Source organism: Podarcis raffonei, chromosome 11 (genome assembly GCF_027172205.1).
Source record: "Podarcis raffonei isolate rPodRaf1 chromosome 11, rPodRaf1.pri, whole genome shotgun sequence".
Classification (NCBI taxonomy): Eukaryota; Metazoa; Chordata; class Lepidosauria; order Squamata; family Lacertidae; genus Podarcis; species Podarcis raffonei.
Genome location: NC_070612.1, coordinates 26,922,596 through 26,935,513, shown reverse-complemented (window position 1 = coordinate 26,935,513; position 12,918 = coordinate 26,922,596). Strand labels below are relative to the sequence as shown.

The 12,918-nt window shown below is 40.2% G+C and overlaps 1 protein-coding gene across 17 annotated transcripts in view; it reads right to left on the bottom strand.

Annotated features, from left to right (window-relative positions):
- The window catches only part of MAST4 (microtubule associated serine/threonine kinase family member 4), a 200,944-nt gene that overhangs the window by 31,608 nt on the left and 156,418 nt on the right, over positions 1-12,918 (bottom strand). For all 17 annotated transcript variants that reach the window (XM_053409245.1, XM_053409248.1, XM_053409247.1 and 14 more), the window contains 4 exons: positions 11,775-11,907; positions 7,659-7,726; positions 7,012-7,097; positions 276-484 (listed from right to left, as the gene is read on the bottom strand). In XM_053409245.1, coding sequence (XP_053265220.1) covers positions 276-484; positions 7,012-7,097; positions 7,659-7,726; positions 11,775-11,907 — 496 coding nt within the window. The remainder of the gene's footprint in view (positions 1-275; positions 485-7,011; positions 7,098-7,658; positions 7,727-11,774; positions 11,908-12,918) is intronic.

The following is a 12,918-nucleotide window of genomic DNA, read 5'->3' as shown; positions in this document are numbered from 1 at the left end:
CCCTAACTACCCCTAACCGTTTTGCACACTCCCCCAATGACCTCTCTAATTTGCCACAAGGAAAATCTGGGAGTAATTTCAGCTCAGCCCTTATAATGCTCCCTGCCTTTTAAGAAGGTGAACATTATGAATTAGTGGGATTTATATTCTATCTTGTCATCCCTAATTTCTAGTGTGCATTGTGGACACTGAAGAATGGGAATCTGTAAGGTAAAAATATTCTCATCTTCCAGTATTACACTGCGCATGCCACTGGATGTAGAACAATACTGTACCTTCTACATATTCCATGACCATGCATAAATGGCGTCTAGCTTCAAAGGAACAGTACATGCTGACTACAAATGGATTTTCTGCAAATGTCAGGATATCACGCTCAACAAAAGCCTGCTGAATCTGGTTTCGAAGAATGAGATTCTGTTTGTTAATCTTCTTCATCGCAAACCTCTGTCTGGTTTCTTTATACCTCACCAAATAAACAGCACTGAAAAGAAAAGAGAGAGAAAGAATCAGGATGAGATTGTTTTTAAATCTACTACTTTTAATGCACACTATGCTAGAATTCCAGAATTCAATTTCTGACCTGAGTTGCCACTTCAGGTAACCAGTTAAACACTGATTAAGCCAGTTACAAAAAACAAAAACAAAAAACCCATGCTGAAAATGTTTTTGTCAGTACTCACTAAAAGGCTTTATGATGGGGGGAAACTATTATGGCGCAATATAATAATTAAACCTGAGACTGCTTACTCTGCGAGTGTGCATCATATTTATGACTCCACCTTTGACTCTTAAGGGTGAAATCTTGAACACAAAGGAGGGAGGATGAGAGCTTCATGATGAGACAGCTTTTCTTTCCAAATTATGAAAGTGGTACACCCACTATCCTAGACATTACCAATGAATAAAATTTATCACTACTAAGGCAGCTGTGCTGTGGCTGAGTCAATCTAGAGTTCGCTGACATCATGGCTGCTACACAGAAGCCTTCCAACCTCTGATCAAACTCCACTCAAGTTCAGACCCCTATATATTTCGGAATATGGGCTGAATTATGTCTATTGTTATTTGTATCCCCACAATCTTTTAAAAATAACATCAGCATTATCTTTTTCACATAGTCAAAGTTCTGTCCCTTATTACCACTACAGGAACATTTCTTAAGATACACTTTCCCTTAATTTCTCTCATTCTGACAGCACCATTCCCATTTCAGTGCTGGAGCAGACAAAAGAGATTGCACCACACTGAAATCAGGATGACATATCACCTTAGGCAAAATATGAATCATGTTACATCCTTTGTACTTCCTTTAATGAAGCCATGTGACTCAGCCCAATAACGTTTTGAAACTGGCTTCTGCTTCTCGCAATCCCCTCAGAATGTGTGTGTGTGTGTCCACACACTCAATCAATAAAGTTCATTTCCTTGCTGCTGGCCACAGAAATTATGGCATAAATATATTTAATCCTTCCCTATAGTTTAGGTTCTTTATCCCATTTGTTTCTCTGCACTACAAACCCTCTTCTTTGAACATGAATTATTTGCCCTGTTCGGCCTTGAACTCTCCTCTTTGATTTCAATGCTGTGAGCTCTTGTTTATCATATGTACAGGAAAGTGGCCCTCATCATTTGCATTAAGTTTGTCAAAAGGCAAGAGCAATCAACCCTGCTCCGCTTTGTCTGGGAGTGGGATGGGATAGAGCTGTCCCTCCAGCAGCCCTGCTAGCCTCCTGCTGGTCACCACCTGCAGAGTGATACCAGCATCACTCTGCTGGCAAGGAGCTTCCACTTCTTCCTACCAAACATGCAGGCAAACAGGATCCTCGCTAGCAACAGCCACCAGAACACTCTCAAATGGGACTGTCCGGGGGCAGGGCTGGGTCAATCTGTGATCTGCCAGATGCCAACCTGGCCCTACTGTAGTGATGTGGTGGCATCAGGTCTGATCTTGGCCCTAATACTGGGCCACTTCCAGGCTGTCAGAGCAATCTGCCTGCCAACCACCTACTGCTCCAGCCACCGTGTGTAGGAGGACTGCAAATGCTACAGTAGTCTGCTGCTCTGTAAAGTTTCCATAACCAGGAAAGTTTAGGGAGGGGGGAGTTTGGACTCATCCCCGATACCCTGAAAACTAAACAGTTAATTAATCAACTGATTGTGCATAAGAATATAAGGCTTCATACATGCTACACTTTTAAAGCACATTTGAAGTACATTTTCCTCCTCAAAGAATTCTGGGCAATGGAGTTAACATCTCATGGAGTTGCAATTCCCAGCACTCTTGATAATCCACAGTGCCCAGAATTCTTCGAGGGAAAGAATGAGCTTCGAATTTGCTTTAAAGGTACAGGCAGCCCCCTGCTTACGCGCATTCAATATGTGTGCAATCGTGTATGTGTACATCATGCCGAACCCAGAAGTGACCCAGAAACCTCATAAAGACATCACTGAAACGTCATTAAGTGGGCAGAACAGAGGCGGGGCGGGGGAGCAGTGTGGGGTGTTTGCAGGCTTTTTTAATGGGTTTCAACCATACTTTATTTCACAGACACACGTGGTGCCTCAGAATGTAACCCCCGCATAAACGGTATAGTGCCTGTATAGTGTATACACACTCTAAAATGAGCCCTGCTGTATAAGACCAAAGGCCTTCCTTGTCCAAAATTGTGTTCCTATATTGGCCAACTAGAGGTCTATGGGAGCCACACAAGCAGGGCAACAGTGCAAGAGCCCTCTCCTGCTCATGAACCCCAGCAACTGGTCTCAGGGGGAAGGTAGCTCCAACACTGGAGCCAATACACAATCATCATGATTCATAGCTACTGATAATTTTATACAATATTTAGTCTAAACCTGTTTTAATGATGTCCAAGTTGTAGAGTCTAAGCAATAACTGAAATTAGTTGTGTGAAAGAATGAACAAGCTATACACCATACACAGTATGGCTGCTTAACCACTCTATCAAAATTTAAAAATAAATGCTATATGGCATATAACCACATACTCAAGACCACAAGTACCATTAATATGGCATGCGAGAAACTGCACAGCAGATGGCACTGTGGAACAAATGCATCCTGTTTATAACCTAGTCTGCTAGAACATTCAATAATCAACTAACATTATCAATGAAAGAGAGCTGCTGCTGTACTGGGTCTTCTAGTTCTCTGGCAATCAAAACCAACCATGGAAAATGAGTGCAAGTGATACATATTACTGGAAAATATTCCACAGTGAGAAGCTAGAGACCCCTCTCACTTTCACACAATAAATGACTCTGCCACAATTGGCATGTGACTAATATGAAATGTGGCCATGTTTCTGTCTTAAGGGGGAAAAATTGAAATTTTCCTTGGCACATTGTCTATTTGAAAACATAACAATGCGAATGTTATTACTTCTTTGCAGTCTTCAATATTTAATTATTGCACAGACCAGCTACAGTGGTACCTCGGGTTAAGTACTTAATTCGTTCCGGAGGTCCGTTCTTAACCTGAAACTGTTCTTAACCTGAAGCACCACTTTAGCTAATGAGGCCTCCCGCTGCCGCCAGAAGATGATTTCTGTTCTCATCCTGAAGCAAAGTTCTTAACCCAAGATACTATTTCTGGGTTAGCCGAGTCTGTAACCTGAAGCATCTGTAACCTGAAGCGTATGTAACCCGAGGTACCACTGTACATTTGAAATCAAGTGATTCTCTTGTGAGGGTTCCACATTACAGTTAACATTACTGATTTTCCTAATCTAATTTGCTTTTTTCCAATTCTTCCTCACCTCATTTGCATTATTACATCTTCTATTTAATTCTATAGGCTGGATCCAAATGTACTTAAGAACAGACCCATTGGAATCAATGGGACGTATTATTATAGGTCTACTCTAAAGTATGCGTATGTCTGAATCCAGCCACATATTTGTTTATCCATACTGTTTTTGATAAAGTTTGTATTGTTTTTTAAATTAGAATGCTATGAAAAACTCATGCATATAGGTCAAGATTCAGCCAATGGGCATGTACACACAGCAGAAAATCACACACAGCCAGAGACTGACGTCTGGTTTCCTTTGTAGTCATTGCTAGTGCTAAATAGAGACAAGCAGTTTTGCAGTAGCAGTCCAAAGTACCTCAGCTTCACTCCTTTGTTCACAAATCTGTTCTTTGGAATCTAGTCAAAGTACACTGGAACGCTAATGGCCAAACATAAGGTAAGTGTCTTTTAAATCTGAGCATCAGAAAGAAGAGCTGTTTATCAGCCAACTATGTCTGCACAACATCTTGATAAACATAAACAAAAACACAGTGATGCTTTCCTTCTTTCACTTGACTGATTTAACCTTAGAAAAACGTATTTTTACATATAAATAATTATTTTCCTGCTTTCAGTCAGTTTACAGGCCAAAAAACTTCATTAAGAGCACCATAGTTAGGGCAGTTCATTTATTTATTTGCATTAAAGATTTCTGTGCTCCCTTTTTAATCAAATTGTCCCCCACTGGCATTTAAATAAATTAATAATGTTAATTCATTTATTTCCCTTTTATTAAAAAACACATGCCTTACACCCAAATGGAGCTCCTGTTGAGAATATATTTTCCAAAATATGCCTCAGAAAACACAGGATGCAGGATAGTGGCCAGCTGGAGGACCTGGGGAAGAGGAGGCAATTTTCTCAGATTCCTACTTCTGCCTGCCACCCCCTATTCCTCCCCAAAATCTATGCCACTGCTTAAGAGATTGGGATACCCTCTGGAACATGGGTAGATAAACTAAGGCCTGGGGGCCGGATCCGGCCCAATCGCCTTTTTAATCCGTCCCAGCGTGTTTTCACATGAGTAGAATGTGCCCTTTTATTTAAAATGCATCTCTGGGTTATTTGTGGGACATAGGAATTCATTCATTATTTTTTCCCAAAATATAGTCTGACCTCCCACAAGGTCTGAGGGACAGTGGACTGGCCCCCTGCTGAAAAAGTTTGTTGGCCCCTGTTCTGGAACAATGTAAAGGTGGGGGCTGCAGGGGAAAGGGGCAAAAATAACCCCCGCCTCCTTGTCTAGCTCTAACCCATTATGGATGGCTCATTAGGCTGAGAATAGGGCAGAAGTGCCCCTACAATGGCAAAGACAAGATCTGAAACATTTTCCCCACAGTGCTAATAGTAATCTCTACAAATTGGATAGTTTATAAATGCTTCTATTCTACTAGGAAAAATGAGAAAAAGCACTCTTCCTTTAATCCCAAAAGTGAAAGAGAATCACCCTTCTCAAACTTAAAACAACACAACTAACAATAGGTTTTGCTAATTATTTTGTGTATGTATCAGCCACATATGTTTATTTCCCTGCTGCTCACTAGCAAAGTCTCGAGAAGACCTAACTGAGGTGCACAGCAACTGTAATACTGTAACTGTAACTGTAGTTTTGTAACCTTCAACAAAACTAGAAATGGCTATCGAACTGTTTCACCAAAGCATACCGATGAGGGATTAAGTGCAACAATTGTGAATGAAACTTCTGTTCTGAGGTTAAAATAATTGGGAAGGAGGGGGAGAGAACACATTGCATTTGCAACAATAAACAATTTATGTGCAAGAAACACAAGATTTGGCTTACAGAGGAAAGCCTAAGACAAGACAGCTTGTGAAGATATTAATGACTTGGCCTGCATCCTAAATGTTTACTGATTCACAGCTTGTTTAACTTCTTGTATATTCTCAACCATTCATTCCCAATAGCCTAGTGTATCTCATGTGATATAAAGTATTTTAATTCACATGAATGAATTTATTTCCCCATACAAATGAATCTATTCCTCCAATTCTCAGCCAGCTTTTAAAAAAGATACTTCCTGAAACTTAGGGGAAAGGCGCACATTATATTTTGAAAAATAGCATGTAAACTCTCTAATGAAGGCACCTAATTCCATAACAGAACCAAACAAATAAAGATCAGAAGGTTGGCGGTTCGAATCCCAGCGACGGGGTGAGCTCCCATTGTTCAGTCCCTGCTCCTGCCAACCTAGTAGGTTCAAAAGCACGTCAAAGTGCAAGTACCGCTCTGGCGGGAATAGGTAAACGGCATTTCCATGTGCTGCTCTGGTTTCACCAGAAGCAGCTTAGTCATGCTGGCTACATGACCCTGAAAAACTGCGGACAAACACTGGCTCCCTTGGCCAGTAAAGCGAGATGAGCACCACAACCCCAGAATCGTCCACGACTGGACCTAATGGTCAGGGGTCCCTTTACCTTTTTATATACATACATATTTGGTTCAATCAAAATGCTTCCATTTGGAAGAAACAGCATGTTACACTATCATAATAAAAACATTAATGAACTACATCAGAAAAATATACCCGGTGACATTTCTGAAAATAAATCAATGAACCATAAGCTAGACCTCACTTATTTATGGGACTGCAGAAAATTAATGGCCTGGAAAACACCAAAAGGAAAAATGTTGTCTGACAACATTAACTTTATTTTCAGTTTATACTAGTAATAAACAGCATTAAGTGCCTGTGAAACAGTTTATTGCTTTGCATCCACAAAAGAAATAGTATAATTATTGTTCAATGGTACTAAAATTCTTAACAGCTAAGTTATTAGTAAGTGCTACCTTTTTACTTGGAAATAGTGGTCCAATTTGACTGAACACAGGGCATCAAAATTCTAACCTTCTGAACTTAGTATTAATAACCCAAACAAATAAAGAAAACCAATGAATGTGTTTTGTTAACACTAAACAATGAAAAAGACAAATGATTTCAACATAAGCTTTATGCTCTATTTTAAGCAGTAGTTGTACCAAAGATAAAATAATAATAATAAAATGGGAACCCCTTTCCCCATTTAAGAGCTATTCATGTCATTACCAATATAGAATAATTATTTAATTACATTTTTCTATACAAACTTGTTTACCAGCCAAGAAGTAAGAAGTTTCATTTTGAACAGTATACAAACTTGCATGCAAAAGCTATGAGCCTTATTTATTATAAGAGTACTCACCCATATGCTCCATTACTAATCAGCTTAATTGTCTCAAAATCACTTTCACGAGGCTTCCTTTTAAGTTTAAGGGATGCATTGGAACTCTTTAAAAGAAAAAGTAAAATCCAGTTACACTAGGCATAAAAAGTTGCAATATACAGTGGTATACGAAGTATATACCACAGTATATACCACTGTATACGAAGTGGGTCTACTTAGAACCAGTGAAAGCTAGGAGCTAAATGGCACCTTAAACCTAGGTTATGGGCACAACAACAGAATGTCTAGGTGCTGAGTCCTAGAAGTGCTCTCTTACTGGACAAATGGCTTGATTAATGAATAGAATGGCGGTGCAGATAATCATTCTCTTCTATTTCACAAAATGCACAGACTACTTATTTTTATTTTTTATATTACTATAAAGCCAAAATAATTTTGTCAACAAAGAGTGGTCTTTGATTACAACTAAATACATAAATAAGAGAATAAAGAAAGTAACCCTCCAAACTAATTTCGCATATAACTGCTACATTTATATGGATTACTAAAGACAAATAGGATGTATGCTGCACACTTTTATAAGATAATGAAATGAAACAATACAGCCAACTGTTTATTTTGAACTCATTATAAGAAAACATAGGCCAACGTAGCAAAAGACTTACACTAACTGATTCATCAGTTTCTGGAGTTGCTGCAGTTCCACTGTCATAGTTTGCTAGCTGGGCTATTTCTACAATATAAAAACAAAGTACACTATATATTAAGAATACAGTTTGAATATTTATTAAAATAATGGGCTAAAAGACAGAGGGTGCAATGTTTTAACTGATACAGGGAAATACAATTTACTTAAGGCATAACACTTTGAAGTTCAACTACATCTTCATTTAAAACTGGTGTAAGAACTAATAATACAAAGTCACGCTAATGAAAGTAATAGTTAAAAAATGTATTTGTAGTGCCACCTCCCTGATAAAATTTTAAGGTGGTTGGAAAAGAGGAAATGGCAAAAATCTCCACCTTGCCCCATTTGTCCAGCACTAGTGTACCTCCACTGAGCGCATATCAGGATCCAATCCACAGTATGTACATGTCAATATTGGGCTATTGGCCTGATCCAGCAGGCTCTTCTTATGTTCTTAAAGAGCCCGGTGGATCAGGCCAACAGTCCATCTAGTTCAGCATCCTGTTCTCACAGTGACTAAACAGTTGCCTATGGGAAACCAACAAGCAGGATTTGAGCACAAGAGCACTCTCCCCTCCTGTGGTTTTCAGCTGCCTCCAACGGTGGAGGCAAAGTATAGCCATCCTCACATCAGCTTTAGAAAATAGAACTCAAAGGAAACCATCCCATAACAGCAAAAACCAATTCATAAACTAAACACACACACACACAGAATAAATCATTAATACAATCCAAGTCAAGAATGAATGTAGGTGTTTCTTTTAAATCAAAGCCAACAAGGCTACCTACAACAACAACAAAAAACTTTGTATTAGCTTTACTAGTAGGTTAGAAAATATGGGATTTTATCATGGAACTGCTGAGAGTGAGTTTTCCCATCCGCTTTTTTTGGCTTGGCAAGACCTAAGCCATTAATGTACTTTGACAACCTTCTCAATCCAAAAATTATATTCATAAATAAGAAAATTAAAATGGTTCCGTTTTAAACATTACTTTTGCAAAATAACCATTATCTGAGAAACACACATTATTTGTAAACAGTAGGTAGTAATGGAATGAAACCACGAGTCAGCTTTTGAAGCAGGAAGTTAAGGAACCATTTTGCAATGCCTGAAGACATTTTTTAAAACTCATCTAAATACCATTAAACATCTGCTTTTTTATTCCATTGATTTAAACCATTTCTAAAGACTCATGATTCAAAAAGGTAAAGATGGTAATTTAAAAGCCATGGGGAAACATTTCTCCCCAGGGAACATTTCTGAAATACAACAACCAGGCTCCAATAAATGATGAATCTGTTGTGCTATTGCTTTCAGTACAGTATAGGTTATCTGGCATTATCTTGAAGTACTGCATGCATCATTTCACTTGAAGAAAAGATACTTTAGAAACTATAACAAAAAGGAGGAAAAACATAAAGGCTGAAATCCTAAGCACAATTACTGGAAAACAAATTTCATTGTCGTATTAAGAGGCTCACTCGCTTACAACTGAAAATATATCCTTGTTATAAACTTGTTTTTATAAACTTAGTCAACTAGAGCTGACCTGATACTAACAATGAAGGTAAAAGGTAAAGGTAAAGGACCCCTGGATGGTTAAGTCCAGTCAAAGGTGACTATGGGGTGTGGCGCTCATCTTGCTTTCAGGAGCCAGCGTTTGTCCACAGACAGCTTTCTGGATAATATGGCCAGCATGACTAAACCACTTCTGGTGCAACAGAGCACCGTGACGGAAACCAGAGCGCACAGAAACGCTGTTTATCTTCCCGCCACAGCGGTACCTATTTATCTATTTGCACTGGCATGCTTTCTAACTGCTAGGTTGTCAGAAGCTGGGACAGAGCAACGGGAGTCTCCCCTATACTTTCATAGGGGAACTATACTTATTGAACTTTTATTTCAATGTGTCTGAATTTACATACCACTGAAATTATTAACAAGTTTCAAAATCTGCAGATGGGATCACATGTTTCTTTAGATAAGTTTCAGAACTATGCAACAGAAAGCACCACTGCATGCTAACGTTGTTGTAACATGCATACCGCATTTTTTTCGCCCTATAGGACGCACTTTTCCCCCTCCAAAAATGAAGGGGAAATGTGTATGCGTCCTATGGGGTGAATGCAGGCTTTCGCTGAAGCCTGGAGAGCGAGAGGGGTTGGTGCGCACCGACCCCTCTCGCTCTCCAGGCTTCAGGAAGCTATCACAAGCCTTGGGAGCCCGCAGGAGTTCCCGCCAGGCTCCCAAGGCTTGCGGAGAGCAGCCTGCAGCCCGAAAGCTGGGGCACGCGCCCCGGGCTTTGGGCAGATATCCGCAAGCCTGGGGAGACCGGCGCGACTTCCTGCCGGGCTCCCTAGGCTTGCAGATAGCAGCCTGTTCTGGGGGCTGGGGTCGGGGGAAGCTTTTTTTCTTTATTTTTTTTCTTTATTTCCGCCCCCCAAAACTAGGTGCGCCCTATGGGCCGGTGCGCCCTATGGGCCAGAGCACCCTATGGGGCGAAAAATACGGTAATTACAGTACAATCCTATTCAATGTCCAATTTTGTTTATATGGTTTTAACATTAAAAAGGCAAGTGGGCTTAAATCACTGTTTGATTAGCCTGAAGAAATGAAACCTTGCAATAAATTAACTATGTGGCTAAATTATTTAAGAATCTGTACGCAAACAGGTACTGCATGTTTTTGCGGGGAAGTCAAACTGTCCTCAAGGGACGTGGGTGGCGCTGTGGGTAAAACCTCAGCGCCTAGGATTTGCCGATCATATGGTCAGCGGTTCGAATCCCCGCGACGGGGTGAGCTCCCATCTTTTGGTCCCAGCTCCTGCCCACCTAGCAGTTCGAAAGCACCCCCAAGTGCAAGTAGATAAATAGGTACCGCTTTATAGCGGGATGGTAAACGGCGTTTCCGTGTGCTGCGCTGGTGCTGGCTCACCAGAGCAGCTTCGTCACGCTGGCCACGTGACCCAGAAGTGTCTCCGGACAGCGCTGGCTCCCAGCCTCTTAAGTGAGATGAGCGCACAACCCTAGAGTTGGACATGACTGGCCCGTACGGGCAGGGGTACCTTTACCTTTACCTTTACAAGCTGTCCTCATCCTTCAAAAATACTAAAGAATACTAAAGAAGGTCAATAAGTGGTGTATTTCCATGTTCTATCCCCACGTGCCAACCAAAGGATTGTTTTAAACCAGGGCAATTTGCTATACTGATTTAAATAGGCAAGAAGACTAACCTAACTGTTTCCCATGGGAGGTTAATACATTTCCTAGAGAGAAATGCATGCCATATTTAACGTTTTGGTATAAAACTAAGTAGTCAATAGCAACCTAGGACCATAACCCAAAAGCTTTGGCCATGTAGTCTATATGTCTTTTGTTCTGAAGAATTGTATCTGCTTAGAGACAGATTTCTGTGTGGCTCGTTCTATATAAATACAAGGATAGAGAGTGTGATCACTTACTTAAATATAAGGCTGAAATTCTATGCACACTTACTTCATACCTCTGGACTGCCCTGAAATTTTCTTTTAAATCAGATTAACATACAAAACCCCATCTCAAAAGCGTTACTTTTATCTATGCTGCTACCCCCTTTACTTTTGAGATTTGCCCAATGACTTCTTTCTGGTTCTTTGAGTGAATCATATTAAAATTATCCAGACTATCCAAGAATGTTTTGATATGCTCTAACATAACTTATATTCACATCATCCTTCGTTTATCCTGCCCTATGACTTGACCTCACCTGCAGCTGTCCCTGCTTTTCTCAAAACCACTAAACGTCGCACCACAAATTTCCACCATGAAAACATTTAATGAGAGGAGGCATTGAGAAGCTCAGTCGTATCTTCCTTTATCAGCAATGCACCTCCTGAGATGAAAAATGAACTGGCTTTATCCTTTATCTTCCTTTTTCTTCCTAACAACTTGCTATTTTCTAACACTTGATAGATAAAATATTATATATTTTATTCCATGCTGTTTGTACATCATTATAAAGATTGAAGTAAACTAGATAAAGAAAGTAGAACCAGCTAACATAATAAACTTGACTTAAGAGCTGTTTATTATTAGTCCATTGCATTCTCATACCTTCCAAAGGATCCTTATTCAATCCCAGTTGACTGATAATATATCTAGGAATGTCAGTTTTAATGCCCTGTCCCTCTTTTGCATGTCCTTCAGCAGCTTCAAGAAGATAGTAAAATTCCTCAGGATCAAATTCCTAAAAAGAAAAGAAAAATCACTGCAGAGATCTTCTGTGTTTACTAAATTTGGTTGCAAGTCATTAAAATGCCTTTCTTATGATAACAATTTTGATGCATAGCATCCCCACATGCTGCAAACACCACCACTGCCACAACCATTGTGGAATGGCTTATCATTGCAATCAAAGGGAAAGAACAACAAAGCCTAAACTTAGGAGAGTGTACAAATTCCTCTTATTTCAGTTTTATTCTAGCAGATTTCACATTATTTCCCTTTTGCAATTCAAATGTTTCCGTTCATATATATTTGTGTACCGTGCACAGCGAGTTCTATTGTTTGGGGCAATGACTGATTGATAGTCTGACTGAAGGCAGCTTCACTGATTACAGCTTGCCAGAATTTTGCAACGATCCAAACACTGAGCAACCTGTTTGTTGGCTGACGTTGCTGCCCCCGTCACCATCCTGAGTGTAAATCTTCAGGGAGTTTTCTGACTCCTAAGCCTACTATGGCCCCTTCTGAGGGATGTGTGAGCAACCTGGGCATGCTGTGGCCAAAAGCAGCTCTCCAACCTGGGGCCATAGTATGACTCCCGCAAGACTTCTTATGGTGATCCTCCTAAGTCCTGCCTCTCCTCAATGCTCACAACAAACATGGTGACAAGTTAAAGTTCTATTAGCACCTATGACTGATTACTGATATGGGGAAGGCAAAATCCTTTCAGTGCCAAAGCCAGCTGTAGACACACACTCTCTCTCTCCCCCACAAACCCGCAGCTAATCATTTTGTGATGGCACTGATGTATTGAAGGTGATTTAATGTTCCCCATTTTTATCAGTCTGTTTCATCAAAACCACCTCTCCCTCTCTCTTTCAAAACAGAAGACAGTCCTAAAATGGAAGTGCATACAAGACTCCTTAAAGGGATATCTGTGACAGCAGTCGACGCTGATGTGCACTGGGTAAGAGCCACCTAACAGCTGATGCAAAATTTCTTTGCTCCTTGTACACCTCCATCATGCTCCCAC